At 36.5% G+C, this 16156-nt stretch overlaps 1 protein-coding gene and 2 long non-coding RNA genes across 13 annotated transcripts in view; 1 reads left to right on the top strand and 2 right to left on the bottom strand.

Moving 5' to 3' along the window:
* LOC134650195 (polypyrimidine tract-binding protein 2) overlaps nucleotides 1-16056 on the top strand; it is a 669692-nt gene extending 653636 nt beyond the window's left edge. For 10 of the 11 annotated variants that reach the window (XM_063505114.1, XM_063505121.1, XM_063505119.1 and 7 more), the window contains 8 exons: nucleotides 9002-9215; nucleotides 10465-10661; nucleotides 11089-11122; nucleotides 12440-12532; nucleotides 12804-12918; nucleotides 13370-13471; nucleotides 13857-13934; nucleotides 14357-16056. In XM_063505114.1, coding sequence (XP_063361184.1) covers nucleotides 9002-9215; nucleotides 10465-10661; nucleotides 11089-11122; nucleotides 12440-12532; nucleotides 12804-12918; nucleotides 13370-13471; nucleotides 13857-13934; nucleotides 14357-14489 — 966 coding nt within the window. In that variant the 3' untranslated portion in view covers nucleotides 14490-16056. The remainder of the gene's footprint in view (nucleotides 1-9001; nucleotides 9216-10464; nucleotides 10662-11088; nucleotides 11123-12439; nucleotides 12533-12803; nucleotides 12919-13369; nucleotides 13472-13856; nucleotides 13935-14356) is intronic. The other variant, XM_063505118.1, reaches the window with a different exon arrangement.
* The window catches only part of LOC134650357 (uncharacterized), a 483167-nt gene that overhangs the window by 325842 nt on the left and 141169 nt on the right, over nucleotides 1-16156 (bottom strand). The gene's annotated exons all lie outside the window — the stretch shown is intronic.
* Nucleotides 1-16156, bottom strand: part of LOC134650355 (uncharacterized) — a 355978-nt gene that overhangs the window by 199908 nt on the left and 139914 nt on the right. The window lies entirely within an intron of this gene.

Raw genomic sequence — 16156 nt, 5'->3', positions numbered from 1 at the left:
GTGTCAGTGTCGAAACTAAGGAACTTTGACGTACAATAATTCTTAAACTAGGTACATGTTCAAATTTAATGTTTATTAGAATATATCTAAAATATGTTAAGACCTATATGTCACTGAAAATTCAGGGTTCTAGCCTCAGCCAGCACAAAATTACAGGACGTCGAAAATGGCCTGAATCGCTTCGAGAAAAGGATGATACGGCCATGCCTCTTTGTTTTGCTCGACTTGGCGGGGGCACTGCCGTGCCCCCAGATCACGACCCACCATGGACTACTGCAAAGTAACTTTATAAAACAAATTCAGATAAATTTATTACTTGTTTTAATTTAACACTGTTTCATAGGGAGTCTGACTTTTGAGTACTTGCTTTATGCTATCCATAATACAAAATTCATCGAATGACAAAAATGACATGTCAAGCTATCCACATCAGATTCGAACTGTTAACCACTTAGCAAACCAAGTTGATTACGATGGTTACCAGTCAGAACGATGTTAATCTCCGTTTGTTCATTTCGTATTTCTTAAATAGTCGCGAAGTAAACATCGCGAGATTTCTTTGTCGCCGTGCTCCGTGAAATCCGAGACGGCGTTTATCGACTCAAGGTGCGGCCTTTGTTTACATTTTAAAATTGCACTTTGCACTGCGTCGTCTAACCGCCTTTGTGTCAACAAGGGAACGTATTCAAAGTATTCAAACAATGTAACCGTCAAAAAAGTCGTCACCGAGCGACGCCGCTATCTGTAGCGAATATTTTTAACGTTTCAACGATTCACTCTTTTGAACTCCGCGTAGAAGTTTCAGTTGGATTTACTTTGTACAAAGTATTACCTTGCAACATTTTTGCTAGTTGTCAAAGTGTCTTTGAAAGGCAATAGCTGGCAACTATCAGTTGACTTCTGAGCTACGAGTAACAATTTTATGCCTTCGTATTTCCAGGCGTATGTAAATGTAAATTGTTATCAGACTATGCCTTCGTGTTGATCTTAAAATCTTCAAATATACAATTATTTGATTCATGACCAGAATATGACCTTGTTTATACATATATTGATATGTATAAACAAGGTCATATTCTAGGGTCCTAGGATAAATTTAAGAGGATCGGAGTTTCTACTATAGTTGACTACCGAGAATATGTCCTGGTAACGTTGCATATTCATATATGTAGTAATATTGAAAATATACTCTTTTTTTGCCTTTTTGCCTTTTTATAGATTTCAGAATGTAGGCTTGATGAATGCCTCTCTTATAAACCAAAAAGCACAATAAAACAATTGTTATCAAAAATTATGTTGTTTTTAGTGATTGTAGTGATGGTGTAGATAAGCGTATTTAAATAGTCACTCAAGTGAACCGTGAATCGTTCTCAGTGCTTGAAAATGAAGACCTCGGTTCTCTTAAACACCGCGCTTTAAATAAATAGAAATACTTTAGCCTAAAAATATCTAAAACCTTAATTTACATTTAGTTATTGATGTCAAATTTTTATATAGAACAGGCGTAATTCCAAGCACGCCAAGCACGGTACATTACAGATGCATAGCTATTGGTTACGTGTTCCGCTTATAGTCATCGTCTATCCCATGAAAATCTCGTAAAATCTTGTCAAGGCTCAGTTACCTTCTGCCGTAAAAAGTAGTGAGATCTCAAGTAAAGCCAAGTCTGCCATCAATGTCCCTAGTTCCCTACCCTTTATAGAATTTTACGACTGCACAAATACACAAATCAAAGACAACGAATTACATTATGGATACCTACTGTAGATGTTGATTGCGTACATATCATGTACACAAAATATATGTATAGTAGGATATTTGTGTACGTTAGCTATTCGATGCGTAAAATATTTTCAGAACAATCATCGACCCATCAATGCACAAGGTATACACTGCAGGTGTACAACCCGTTTAAGTTCAGCGCAGAGACGGGCAAACTTCATTGAAATTTCAAGCTATCCAACAAACACTGACCAACCCGGGAGCAAGGTTCAAGTCCCGTTTAAAATTGCACGTACCGTCGCCCTCCCCTGTTGGCCTGGACTGACTGTGTCAACAATGCCTTAGCTGCACTCTGCACCCACCTAGTTACGTGTCAAACATTGTTTAGCGTTTGTTTTGTTAGTGTTTTGTGGCCGGAGTGTTTACCTTAATCACGACGCCTGCTAAAGTGCGACGATTTAAATTTTGAGTCTTTGAGTAATGCAGTTTCTTCAGTTGCAGAGGTGCTTTCGATTCGCCCCACCTGGTGAATTTATTTTATGTAAAACAAAATTACCACGATTTGTCATTATTAATTTGGTGTACCGACGTTTCCTACCGACCTGTTTCCACGACTAATAATAAATTCTTAAATGTTGAAGAGAGAATTAACAATTATAGACACGTTGCTCGTCGGGCCAATGCCGCTGTAGCAAAAATGTTGTCTAGTGCTCACTACATAGTGCAAAGTGCAGTGTAAGAAAGTCTCCAACGAAGTACCATTGAGATTATAAGCACTAGGTGGCGCTTTGAAGTAGGTACCCCGTTTTCATAATGTTGGACAAACCTCACACCCTCGATCACACAACCTGTCAAAGACCCGTCATCACCTATCAAAGGAATACCCTATGCTCCATCTGTAATGAACCATCGACAGTTTTCAACCCCAATGGAAAATCAACGATGTCAACATGACACTGCAAATCACACAAACGTCCATTTAAAAGATGGCTCATTAAGTAAACTGAATGTGGCGAGTGGGCGCGGTTTTTGGGCGATCGTCACTATCTGTCACCACAATTAAGGGTAACCTCGGGTATTAATTACAGTGTCTAATGGAGCGAACGTGGTTTAACCGGTGACGCGTCCTTGGATGTGTACATACCCTAATTGCGATGATACCTTAGTCGCATTTACCGGTTCATCTATATTGTATCCCAATTATTAGAATTTAAGGCCACGTTATATTCATGTCAGAATTTAGCTTTCAGTAGGTAAATCAGAATGTCGTTAGGGAATGCGTTATGAAGAGCAAATATAGTTCTGGTTAATATTATTTAAGGCAGAGAATTAAACTGCTTATGATAAAATAAATATATGATATATGTACTTGTTATAGTCCGACTCGTAAGCCCCAAAGTACAGTCCCATCCGGAAAAAGCATATAACTTGTATGTATGTAGTTTGTGTAGGTAGGAAAAAAATAGAAGGGGGAAGCAACTTGTCAAGTGGGTATTTCTCACATTTTTATCCTTGTTTTGTGTCCCATATTGGAGTTTTCATTGTTAATAGAAAAACGGTGGAAGTTGCAACAAAACTGGCAATTAACAATATATTCTTTACTAAATTATCTACAATAGTTTTGTAATAGGTATAGCTAGGAATTATAGTTTATAAATTATGCGAGATGCAAATTTTGAAAATTTATTTTGTTCTGCCATCCATCATAGTATGGGCAACCTGCAACCTGAGTAACATAAACCAAGCATCAATGGCTTTATATGTCAAGTCAAGATATGTTATGTCACACGACCGCTTAATAGTTAAATAGCTTTTATAGACTTCGTCGGGGTTTATTCACACTTAGCGTAAGACCATTCGATAAGCGACCTTTTATCCGCGGCTAATTGGGCGAGCTCAACGGCTCAAATGCTCCGCTCAAGTCTACTGCTTACCGCTTCGACGCTCAACAATGTTAACATAATCAATTGAACTATTCTTAGCTTTTATATTACTCCCGGAGTTTCAATTCGGACTTTTAACGGCTTGCAGCGGCGTTTAAACTTTTAAACTGCTTAGATAGCAAATGTTTAATGGACTTAAAATTTTACCGCGCGTTTGCTGTGGAGGAAATCTGATGAAAATTCTCATCCCAGTTATCTATGAGTATGTTGTTGTTTTTTAATAGCAGTGCTGTTTAAGTCTGCGCGCATATTTAACTTAATATTAAATATTGTAGATGTATTATGGCTCTTGTGAGGATTTTAAAAGAAATTTCGAGCATACGATATCTTTTGTACAAAATATTGCTGCACCTAGGTATTTTCATAACGCTGCCCGTAAGTCTAAGCGCTACGAGCAAGCATCCCGGAATTCGGCTTGTTTTCATTATAATTTCTCAACGTCATCTACAGACAAAAAATGAAATAGTTGCATTCCGGGGTTCGTGTAATCCGTTGCAACGAGAACAGACTGGGCTATGCGGCTCTTATAAATATTAAACGCGGAAAGACCCCAACAAAAACGTTTATCTGGTCTTCATGGAAAAACCGCCAGAATTAGCGACGGGGGGTGGATTAAGGCGGTCCGCACTTAATCCTTCACTAAGAAGGCTTTGCTTAAACGAGTTCTAACGAGCTGAAGATAAAACAATTAGTGGGAGCGTGATTAAGAGATACGGAGGACACTTGTTACGTCTTGCCGTTTGATTCTGACAGCCTGCGCTTTGACGTCTCCTTGTGATTTTATAAAACCTGGAGTAAAATCTGTACCGCCTTTTTAAAAGTACAACCTGCTTATTGCGACTCCATTAGGTTTATTCTATTTTATCTCAGAGACTAGCATATTCTAGCTGTCCCTGGAAATGAAGCTTAAAGCAATGCATGTATTTTTCTCCCACCATAAACATATGTATAAATGTAAAACCACTTTAAAATGTTTAGTAGGAAAGAAGGACCTTAAGGTACGAAATGTTTAAATGCAAGTCCACGGACAAAATTCCAAACTTTTTTACAGTGATTTCGATCTGACGCCCTATTACGCAATAAAGGATCCCAATATCAAATCGGGCGTAGCGTTTGTCGTTTTATCGTCTTGTCACTTTCCTAATATTTTTTTTACTTCAATTACGAGTCCCTCCGCGAACGCAAATAATCGTTTCGTAAGATTAAATGAAATTCTCGCGAATATTGATACCCGGTACTCTAGGGTTACCAGAAGTCAGGGTTTTTTCTTGGCATATCAGACATTATGGATAGGTAGCCTGAGTTGGAAAATATCCAGAATTTTATTTTATTGTTTGCTATATAAGGACGACCGGTCTGGCCTAGTGGGTAGTGACCCTGCCTGTGAAGCCGCGGTCCTGGGTTCGAATCCCAGTAAGGGCATTTATTTGTGCGATGAGCACAGATATTTGTTCCTGAGTCATGGTTGTTTTCTATGTATTTAAGTATTTGTATATTATATATATCGTTGTCTGAGTACCCACAACACAAGCCTAGAGCTTACCGTGGGGCTTAGTCAATTTGTGTAAAAAATGTCCTCTAATATTTATTTATATTTTCCTTCATTAAACACTAACTTTACAAAAAAAGCGCTGGTGGCCTAGCGGTAAGAGCGTGCGACTTGCAATCCGGAGGTCGCGGGTTCGAATCCCGGCTCGTACCAATGAGTTTTTCGGAACTTATGTACGAAATATCATTTTGATATTTACCAGTCGCTTTTCGGTGAAGGAAAACATCGTGAGGAAACCGGACTAATCCCGATACGGGCCTAGTTTACCCTCTGGGTTGGAAGGTCAGATGGCAGTCGCTTTCGTAAAAACTAGTGCCCACGCCAATTACTGGGATTAGTTGCCAAGCGGACCCCAGGCTCCCATGAGCCGTGGCAAAATGCCGGGACAACGCGAGGAAGATGATGAAACACTAACTTTACAACATTTTTATATAAATTAAAAGGTTACGAGCCAAAACACTCATTTGATCCCCATAGCCATGGATTTTCCTTTAAGAATTTGGGATTTGGTTAGGATTATACAAAATTGTAACTGGTAACCCTGAACGGAGTAGACTGGGCGTGCCATAAAACCCGGCGCACCAGGAACTCCCACATAGTTAAAATATAGGACTTTTATAACGGTCCGGCTTATTAAAATTTATGAAACAACCTGAAAGTGTGTTACCGTAATACCAACTCTAATAAGAGTGGGTAAATTTAGTTTCTTCTTTTTGCGGAATTATAATGTGCCCGTGTAAAACATCTCAATTTAATCCACTGCAAAGGTACTTCGCGTTTTCTTTTTTGTAAAGAGACATGATGTACACTGAGAATACAACTTGCGAGTTTCCATTTATTTATTGACATTAACATAAGCGTTTATGTATTTAAATATTTTTTGCTAATTGTAACTAAGTAATTAATTTTGGTAGCATGTGTTTTTAAGTCTAAAAATACATTTGAATACTTGAACCCTTTCTTAATTGAAATTTATCAGAATCGTTAGAAGCAAACAACGCAACAAGCTGGAAGGAAGGCAGGCAGTTTAGCAATTCTTACTTTAAATTTTATAATGACAAACAAGGGAATATTTAATAACTTGGGTTTCACAAATGCAATTAAATTGCATTAAAAATTGTTTTCCTTATAATCTACTGAAGGGTACTTATGCAAAGCGATATAGATATTAGAATTTTAAATTAATTACTCGCTACGTTCCCTCTCTGAGCGTTTTCCCTTTCGTGAAACGGAATTCGTATTTGGGCCGTATTCAGAAACAAAATATCAATACCGTTTCGGTTTGAATATTTGTGCGTTGCGCTCATACCCGTAGGCCTGTGCTCTAGAGCGAGCGAGAGCACGCAATCAATTCGTTGAATATATCATATTCATGTCAAATGCATATTCGCGAATAAGACCCCTCTGTGGGGGCCAAAACTAATTACGTATCGAAGCGATCTTCTTCCACACTTTCTTACGTGCCTTTCACATTTCCATATAAGTTGAGCTTTAAACGAACCAATCTATTCACGTCTATACATCAGGGGGTCGCATTTGCATATAGAACAGAAATTTATTAAATCTAAAGCCAATATTCAGCGTTCCAACATCGACACTGAACTTTTTGCTACTCGGTTGCGTCTCTGATATCGTAAGCAATGGTTTCAATGAAATCGTAAACTTTCTGTTCTTTAAAGAGATTTATTCCTTTTTAAGATTTGGAATCCGGCCTTTTGACGTTTTGTTTGCTAATGGTATTTAGAATATATTAACATTGTAAATTGTAATTCTTAATTTTTAAAAGTAAAATGTTGCAATTTATGTTTTTATTTATTTAAGCTTTGTTTTCAATTTATTTAACAAATAGATGCCCGCCGTTATCTGTCAAGAGTCACTTGACAGGTGACGGTTTAGAAGCCGTCGGCAATATTTTTTTCTCCTTGAGCGTGAAATAAATAAAACCTGTTCATTTTTACATCATTACTTAAGTAGCATTTTTGAAGGTCTAAGAACTCATAATTAATGTTTCGTCTATTAATGTAGCGAAATAAATTTCAGTTCAAGTAGTCGGTTTTCGTGTAAAATGTAAAATTATGCAGTCCGACATAATTTAAATATATCTGAATACAATTATGCGGTTATTACAAATTTGATTGTAGTAAACAAAGTTTGCAATACCTACTAAATTTTACATAGAAGATTTTGTATTAGTATGTCGTATAACTCGTATACAGTGTGGAAAGATAAGTCGGGCCCTGGAGGGAAACTACCTTAAATCTTTAAGCTGGCTCATTTTACTTAAAGGAGACATTCCTTTATTTTTAAAAAGAAACAAAACTGCATTCAAAAATTTTCAAAAACTCGCTTGCCTTGCCCGGGACTCGAACCAACTAAAATTAAAAAAAAAACACTCCCTATTTTATTATACTAATCTATAGTATTATTATTCAGGATAAAATTTCTCTAACAAACATTTGGTCTTAAAAATATAAATGATCGTTAAATCTACCATTAACTTTATTTTACTATCAATTTGAAACACTTAAATTATTTAACTAATTAATTGTTCGAAATGAGCCCCCTCGTTCCGGCTACACAAAATTAGTCGCCGTTGAAATTCATGTCTTGTAGCCTTCAGCAAAGTGTTGTGGTGTATGCCCCCAATAACATTTTCTACCTCAACCCTTAGCTCTTGAACGGTTTCATAGCAAGTTTCATAAATAACATTTTTTACATGACCCCATAAAAAGAAGTCCATGGGCGTTAGGTCTGGACTTCTTGCAGGCCATCTAATCGTCCCGTTTGTACTTAGCGATAAATTAGCAAGCGTGTACTTCATACGAAGTCTTTGAATGTTGGAGAGATAAGAGAACTGTTACGTGTCTTTTACTTGTTGAAAGTGAACAGTAAGTACTAGATGTTCACTTTCCAGAGTAAGACCAAATGTTTGTTAGAGAAATTTTATCCTGAATAATAATACTATCGATTAGTATAATAAAATAGGGAGTGTTTGTTTTTTTTTTTAATTTTATTTGTTTCGAGTCCCGGGCGAGGCAAGCGAGTTTTAGAAAATCTTTGAATTCAGTTTTGTTTCTTTTTAAAAATAAAGGAATGTCTCCTTTGAGTAAAATGAGCCAGCTTAAGGATTTAAGGTAGTTTCCCTCCAGGGCCCGACTTATCTTTCCACACTGTATATTATATTTACGTACTACTTTGTAAGATTTGACTCGCAGACAAAATTTTACAAAAATAATTCGAAATTCGAGATATAAAACCAACTAACGCGATACCATTGCATTATACAACACATAAGTAACATGCTACAAGAGCCGAGACCATAACGTCACCCATAATGGATTGTGTGTATCTGCATTTTAATTAATTTTCTTTTCTATCGTTCTGGTGTTATCAGCGCAGTGCAGGCGTTGGGGAACAAACAAATAACTGTTGCTCCCGGCACGGAACAATTTAGACTCTGGCTTTTTCTAAGCGACTGCCATAACTTTTATCTAGTTGTTGTAGTTAAAGAGGTGTACCGGGCCTAGATATTATATTACAAACATTTATCTTTAACATTTAATGTTACATTTAACAGTACTGAATGTCAAATGCCTCTCAGTTGTTCGAAAGTTAACAGCATTGGGGTATAAGATCTATTCACTTAGATTTATGTGCCTAATATCGCCACTTAGTTCTCAGTATTGTCTCAAAAAACTTTCAATTGTCGAGAAGGAAGACGATTTAACACCTAAGTAACGATTCATCACTTTCATAAGCACTAAACAATGTGTATCTTTGTCCACAGGCCCTAGACGGACAAAACATTTATAATGGATGCTGCACTCTCCGCATCGATTATTCAAAGATGACCTGCCTTAATGTCAAATACAACAATGATAAGTCCCGGGACTACACTAACCCTACGTTGCCGTCCGGCGACGGCGACGCCCACCAGTTGTTGACCAGTGAGTTGATGCCTCTGCGGGCTCGAGTCGCCCTGGCCCTCGCTTCCAGGATGAGTTAGTCCACTACTACTCTGAGCACCTGGACGCTTCGAACACCACTCAAGTTTCGCTCACACACCTATCTAGACTCTTGTAGTTTAAGCAACGTGCATCCCTGTTCTGGTTCTGCATCTAAAGTTACTTTTCAATTTTTGGAGCTTTTTGAAAACAGATGTAAGCGGTTATATGCACAGGGCTTTAAATGGAAACCGCATAGTGTAATGTTTAAACATTTTAGGTTCTTTTCGCTTCTGTATCTGGCGTTATTTTGATACAACCCAAAAACAATGCAAGGGATATGCGGTTATGTTTCAAAGGTAAACAGGCCCCACTAACGCTCCGAGTACAGAAGGGATATGAAATATGTTAATATTTAATCTGTGTATGACCCAAAAGCTATTTTAGTAGCTATAACTGACTACATCTGCATGAATTGTATCGAACTTGAAGTCACACAGTGACATCAAACTACTTGGTGTTTTTCTAAGCGAACTTGTTTTATAATTTTAATCGGTTGCTGCTCATATTATATATAATGTGGACTAATATCCTCCTATGTAGAATCTTACATTAATCTATTGCATTTTGATTATTTTCTTGCAAAAAAATAGAATGAGTCATCATCCTCCTAGCGTTTAAAAAATAGAAAAAATAAAATGAATAAAAAAAATAGAATGAGTATTACATTGAAATGATAAAGAAATTAATATCAAACAAAAAATTTGAAGTAAATATAATTTTATTACGGTACGATTTTGTAAATGTAAAATATTGATGTCTACTCGTACAATAAGCAAACAGCAGTCCTGTTTTCCGCATTCGAATTTGTGTTAGCTTTTTTCTTGTTTATTATTCATATTTCAATGTTCAATATTCCCAGAGTGACTAATAACTTCTCATGAATCCACATTACACCATAGAGGATTGTAATATGTGAGGATCATTTCGACATTGTGAGTTTTGTTATTACGCCGTGGAATAAAATGATACCAATTTCTTTTTTCTTTACACAAAGGAAAAATACACTCACATGTAATACACTTACGGTTAAATAAGAAATCAAATAATATTCTTTATTAGTCATGCTGTTCCGTTCTCTGGAGTCAGGGGCTGAATGTTGGTTTTGATACGTCTAATTTATTTAGTAGCCTTCTTTAAGATATGTTTCATTCTTGAATACATTTTATCTCAACATTTTTATTAAATCCGCTGAATGGTATATTGTCGCATAACTCTTGAGGTTGACCTTATGATTTCTATTTAGGTGGTGGCGTACTTGCTCCGCCGTTCCTTGGGCTCGGCTCTGGCCTGGCGTCCCCGTACGGCGTCGGCGTCGGCGGGGTCGGACTGCCGGCGTTCGGCGCGCTCACGCTGACGCCCGCGTCGCCCGCGCTGCGCGCCCTAGCAGCGCCGCCGCTACCTCTTGCCACTGTGCTACTCGTCTCCAATCTCAACGAAGAGGTTCGTACCTACTCCTAAACATTAACACTTACATCCGCAAATAAGTACGGAAATAGTAGATATCAAACTTGTAAACTGAATTTATTTTATATTAAGTTTCAACATTGGCCCCATATCAGAAAAACTTTTTTATTTTCAAAATTCCTACATCGAAATGGGTAGTTTTCTGTTTTTTGGCGAATTTATTAATTACGCTAACACAATAGCCATTAACGTCTCCCGCACATTTAATATGGGTTCAAAAGTCCGGTTGACACAAAGCACTAATGCATCCACTAATAAGGCGGCGTTATAGGCTATTGTACTTATAAGTATATTCTATTTAAACTTCTTTAAAATAAGTTGCTAATTTATTCATAGATATTATGATGTCAAACATCTTTTATGACTTTATAATACTGTCTCTTTCTCTCTCCTATTGTTTTAGATGGTCACGCCTGACGCTCTCTTTACCCTTTTCGGTACGTGTGCACATATACATTCCATAATTTGGCTCAGGACTATGCAATTATATTTCCCAAAGTGTTCTTTCTTAAAATTATTTTTCCCAGATGTTGCCGTTTTTCGGAAAGATCTCTCCTTAGACGGGAATTTTCTTAAAAATGGCATTAATGAATTTACAAAATTAAATAAGTAAATATTAGGAGAGTACACTTTTTGGGAAAAGGACTATGATGTAAGTCCTGAGCTAATAATTTATATTAAAACAATAATATTGGTCCCGAGCCCTGTCGCCTGGAAGACAAATTGTCAGCTAACATTCTCGACTTCTGTACCTACTGATAACCGCATCCGGCGTTCTTTGCCGAAGCTTCGCTTATAACAACACTATTGAACCTGAAACGCTTTATTAACTTACATGACAATTTGTGTTTCAGACATCCTAGACGTAGCTAAGTTAGATGTTTGCCCCGTGTTGTCTTTTTTGTTTATCCGTCTACCATAAATGTCAGTTCCAGTTTTCTGTATGTAAATTGCATTTCATTGTTCAGTATTCAGTCATGTGGGCAATAAGCACATAATTCTTAGTTACATGAGACGAAGGATTAACTCCAGTTGTAATGGATTCACGTCGACATGATATTCGAAGGCGATATTCTGTAATAAGAAATAAATTATTCGTTTGATTGTTGGTAGTAATTGCTTCGTTCTGAAAGCCGATTACCCAGGCTTAATAACTTACGTACAGAACTTCTATTTGAAACGGAAAAACCACTATGTCTACGATATATCCATATTACGTTCCATCCCAGTATGAAATATAAGGACGAGGGAGAAAATTGAACGTTTCGGATAGATGTTCCGCTGAATTATTAATCAGACGCTTACCGTGACCAAATTAGAGCTTGGATTTGTTTCTTCTTTATCATTTTTCCACTGTCTCGTTTCACAACAGATTTTATGTATACAAAGCAGTGTAGATCTGTGTTTATTTTCGAGTAAATTTTTGATTTTACTTTATGTTTTTAAAATATCAAATATATTAGCTCTCTTGCTTTCAGATCTAAGTACGCCTGTTTATAATATAATACCCCCTCTCCCTACTGATAAATGTGAATCCAACATCTTCTCATAGTTATAGTGTCTTATCTAGTCCGTTAACAGACAACACTTTGGGTCAAAAAATACTGCGGGCAAGTTCTGGCAAAGCTAACCTTCCTCCATTAAAATTGGATAAATTTTCGAAAGGACGAAGGAAATGCCAAAAATTGTCCGTATTAACTAAACGATAACAAGTTCGCACGTTGTTCCATTCATGAGATTTTTTCTTTATGTAGGCGTGTACGGCGATGTGCAGCGAGTGAAGATACTCTACAATAAGAAGGATTCTGCTCTCATTCAAATGGCTGAGCCGCATCAGGCTCATCTAGGTAAGGCATTAGTTTTGGACACTATGTTTACAAAAGAGTTATGACTGTTATGAGATATTTTTCTAAACGATAAAAAGAACTCGCAAGACGAAATAAGTTAATATCTTTTAAAATTCAGTTAAATCATCATTAACAGAAAAAATTATATACGAAATGAAAGTATCCTATGTGTACCCGATTATGTATTCGAAAGATACCTTATTTTTTATCAAATATGTAAAAGAAAGCCTGATGATGATGATGACACTGATGATGACTATAATAATTACAGCCCTGACTCACATGGACAAGCTGCGCGTATTCGGGAAGGCCATGCGCGTGATGCTGAGCAAACATCAAACTGTGCAGCTGCCGAAAGAGGGACAACCGGACGCTGGTCTCACGAGGTAAGATTCTGCAACTTTGGTCCTTGCTACTGGTAGCATAGTCTATTCAGAAGATGCTACACCGACTACGCAATAAGCAGATGGTAGTCAAGGTCAGGTTGTATTCTAAGTTAGTGAACTTAGACGACAATGTCACTACCAACAGACTCGCTTCATCGCTATGAAGTCGAGGCCGGATTGACTGACCATGTTAAGTTGAACTGTTGTTATCTTCATCTTCATCATCTCTCCTAGCCGTTTTCGGCCACAGCGACTGCTATCTACGAGTACCACTGAGAGCGTCGCTGGTGACATATACGATACGAGTAGATTAAATATTTGTATGAATAGAACAAAGACGCCTCACTCTGTGGAACTCAATCGATTTTAGAGAGATTACCAAAAAAAAATATGTGTAAGTTAATGTTGACATGGGGAAGTTATTATTAACAAAAGTTTTTGCCATTAACAGGGACTATTCGCAGAGCCCCCTCCACAGATTTAAAAAGCCTGGCAGCAAAAACTACCAGAACATTTACCCGCCGAGCGCCACGCTGCATCTATCTAACATTCCGTAAGTACCTGTCGCGAAGAATCACAAAGTTTCACATGTCGATAACTCTATGAAATCTTGAAGTCTGTCAGTTTTAGTAGGTATGAATTAAATAAATTCATCTTGACCGTCAGCTTTCTAGTAGCCAAATATATTCCTTTTAAACTTCTTTGGTCGTTAAGTACTTTTTTTTAAAACAACATTTAAAAAATTTCAATAAGTTGCAGTTCAATTTCAATGTTTAATGTTGTTTAATGAAAATAATTATTTTTTTATTATTATTTTATGATAGCCATAGTTTTGCCTTTAAAAAACGGAATTAAAAAACTAACAACGTATTTTTTTTATAATTCGACGGATCCAACGAGCAACACAAAATTATACTTACAAATACGTATGTTCACAGCGCGACGGTCTCCGAGGAAGATATCAAGGAAGCCTTCACAAAACGAGGCTTCACAATCAAGGCGTTCAAGTTTTTCCCGTAAGTTTTAACCGGCAGACTTTTACCTTGCTACTTAATTCTATTGTCTACGACTAGGGATAAAAGTTATCAGGTCTGCGCTAATTTAATGCTTTTTTTTAAACTAACTTTATTCATTATTATTAATTCTGAAACTTTCAGAGTATAACGACTGAAAATATTTTTTTAGTTTGTTACCAACCGAGATTTTTAAAATTTCCTTTGATTAATTTTGATTGTTAATTAAATATCATTTGCCTTTAATACTACTTGCCCTCCACCAATTTATTATAAAATACTAAGTACATTGCATGTTCTTGTATTTCACAATATACATTTTTATGACTCATTGACTGCTATATTTGATTTGGCATTATGCTTTCGATGCAACTATTAGTGTGACACTATATAATATAATAACGTTGTCTTGTTTGCGTTTGCAGGAAGGACCGCAAGATGGCGCTGGTGCAACTGCCCTCCATCGACGACGCCGTGGCCGCACTCATCAAGATGCACAACTACCAGCTGTCCGAGTCCAACCATCTCCGGGTCTCCTTCTCCAAGTCCAGCATCTAAACGGACAGATTCGGAATATCACACAATCTCTGTCAGTCGCGTCCTTATGGCTATCATTATCAAGTCACTGAATGTTTAGTGAGACTCTTTGGATGCGTAGGATAAGCGACTGTCAATTAAACTGAACCTCTCACTCAACTCGAGAATTTCCCTCGACTGAAAATTACAAAGTAATCTGTATTACGCTTACTCGGATCAGTTTAGAGGAATAAGTGCTACTCTATTTTCTTAGTGAATACGTACATTTAATATTACTGCAAACGTTAATCTAAGATACATTCATCACACGACTTCAAACGGCAGCTATATATGTTTTTTATTGTTTTAGAAGCGACTCTGATTATGTTCCTACCGCCCTGACGCCTGAGAGGATGCCTATTTTGTGTGATATTCATTCCATAATTTTAATAATCATAATTTTATTTCAATAATGTCTTCATGATTTCCATTTGATATTTGTAATTTGCGTAAATCAATTTATCAAAACAATATATATTTTGCAATTAGATTGCGCTAGATTTATTTAAAGTTCGTCGAAATGGACCCTTTTATCGCGATGTCAGACATTGCTTTCGTTAATTCATGGTTGTTTTATTCAGGCAGCTAATTTATATTAAATATCTATCGCTTTAAAATATATTTTGTCATGTTCATGTTACAATATTATAGCAAGCACATTGTTGTATGGGAATTTCAGTGTATAATTATTATTTGCAGTTATTATTCTAATATTATATTTTATATATAAAAACATGATTTATTTTAACATGCACAATTTACAATTATTGCATTTCTTTGTAAGTATATAATTATAGTTTTGTACACATACACATTTTGTTATTATTGGGAATTTACATTTATAAATGTGTATGTGTGTGCAATATTAGGTTTAGAGATAATTTTAGTAATGTTCTTAGATTTCATCGTCTACGTGTTACTGATGCTTCCATACGTGTTTCGTTGTCTGCAGCGACGCCTTGTTCTGTTTCAATAGTTGTTCTCGGTTAGTTAGTGTAATCACGACTCTTATAGCTAAGCATCTAGTTGATATATCACTATGTATAACGTTATGTTCATCGACATAATAGTGACATGATGCATTTATTTCGATGTTAATTTAATATTAGCTACAACATACTATATTGCTCGTGCATACAGTTAACGGTAGATAATTAATTATTTATTTGTCTAGCTAGAGAGCCGTACGCGCGGTGTGGGGGATACTACAATAACGTATTTTTTAGAATAATTTTCAGTATAATTTGATTAGTGTGTCGCCACACTGCGAACGGCCATGGTCGAGAATATATTCGAGATCTGATTTGCTTTTTCTCTAGCATATTAAATGAGCAGTATTCACACTAGGGCACAAGAACTTGTTATACAGTATTAGTTAAATAACTCCCCTGATACTTTATTTTTGTACATAAACATTCAAAGTTTCATGACTTGGCTTTTCAAACTTCTTGGACTCGTGCTCGATTGGTTTTCACACATCTTTGCCTTCTTAAATTAATAAATATGCGTCTAGTCCATTGCAAAAGAGATTAAGTTTGTGGATTAAGTAATTATACGTCGAGGAATCATGTCAACGATTGTCTCAAATTATTGGAGGTTAGTCTGGTACAAAAAGCTTTGAAAAAATGATATTTATAATAAATATGGTC

Source organism: Cydia amplana, chromosome 8 (assembly GCF_948474715.1).
Source record: "Cydia amplana chromosome 8, ilCydAmpl1.1, whole genome shotgun sequence".
Classification (NCBI taxonomy): Eukaryota; Metazoa; Arthropoda; class Insecta; order Lepidoptera; family Tortricidae; genus Cydia; species Cydia amplana.
Note: the sequence above shows the minus strand (reverse complement) of the source record. Positions and strands in the feature narration are given on the sequence as shown.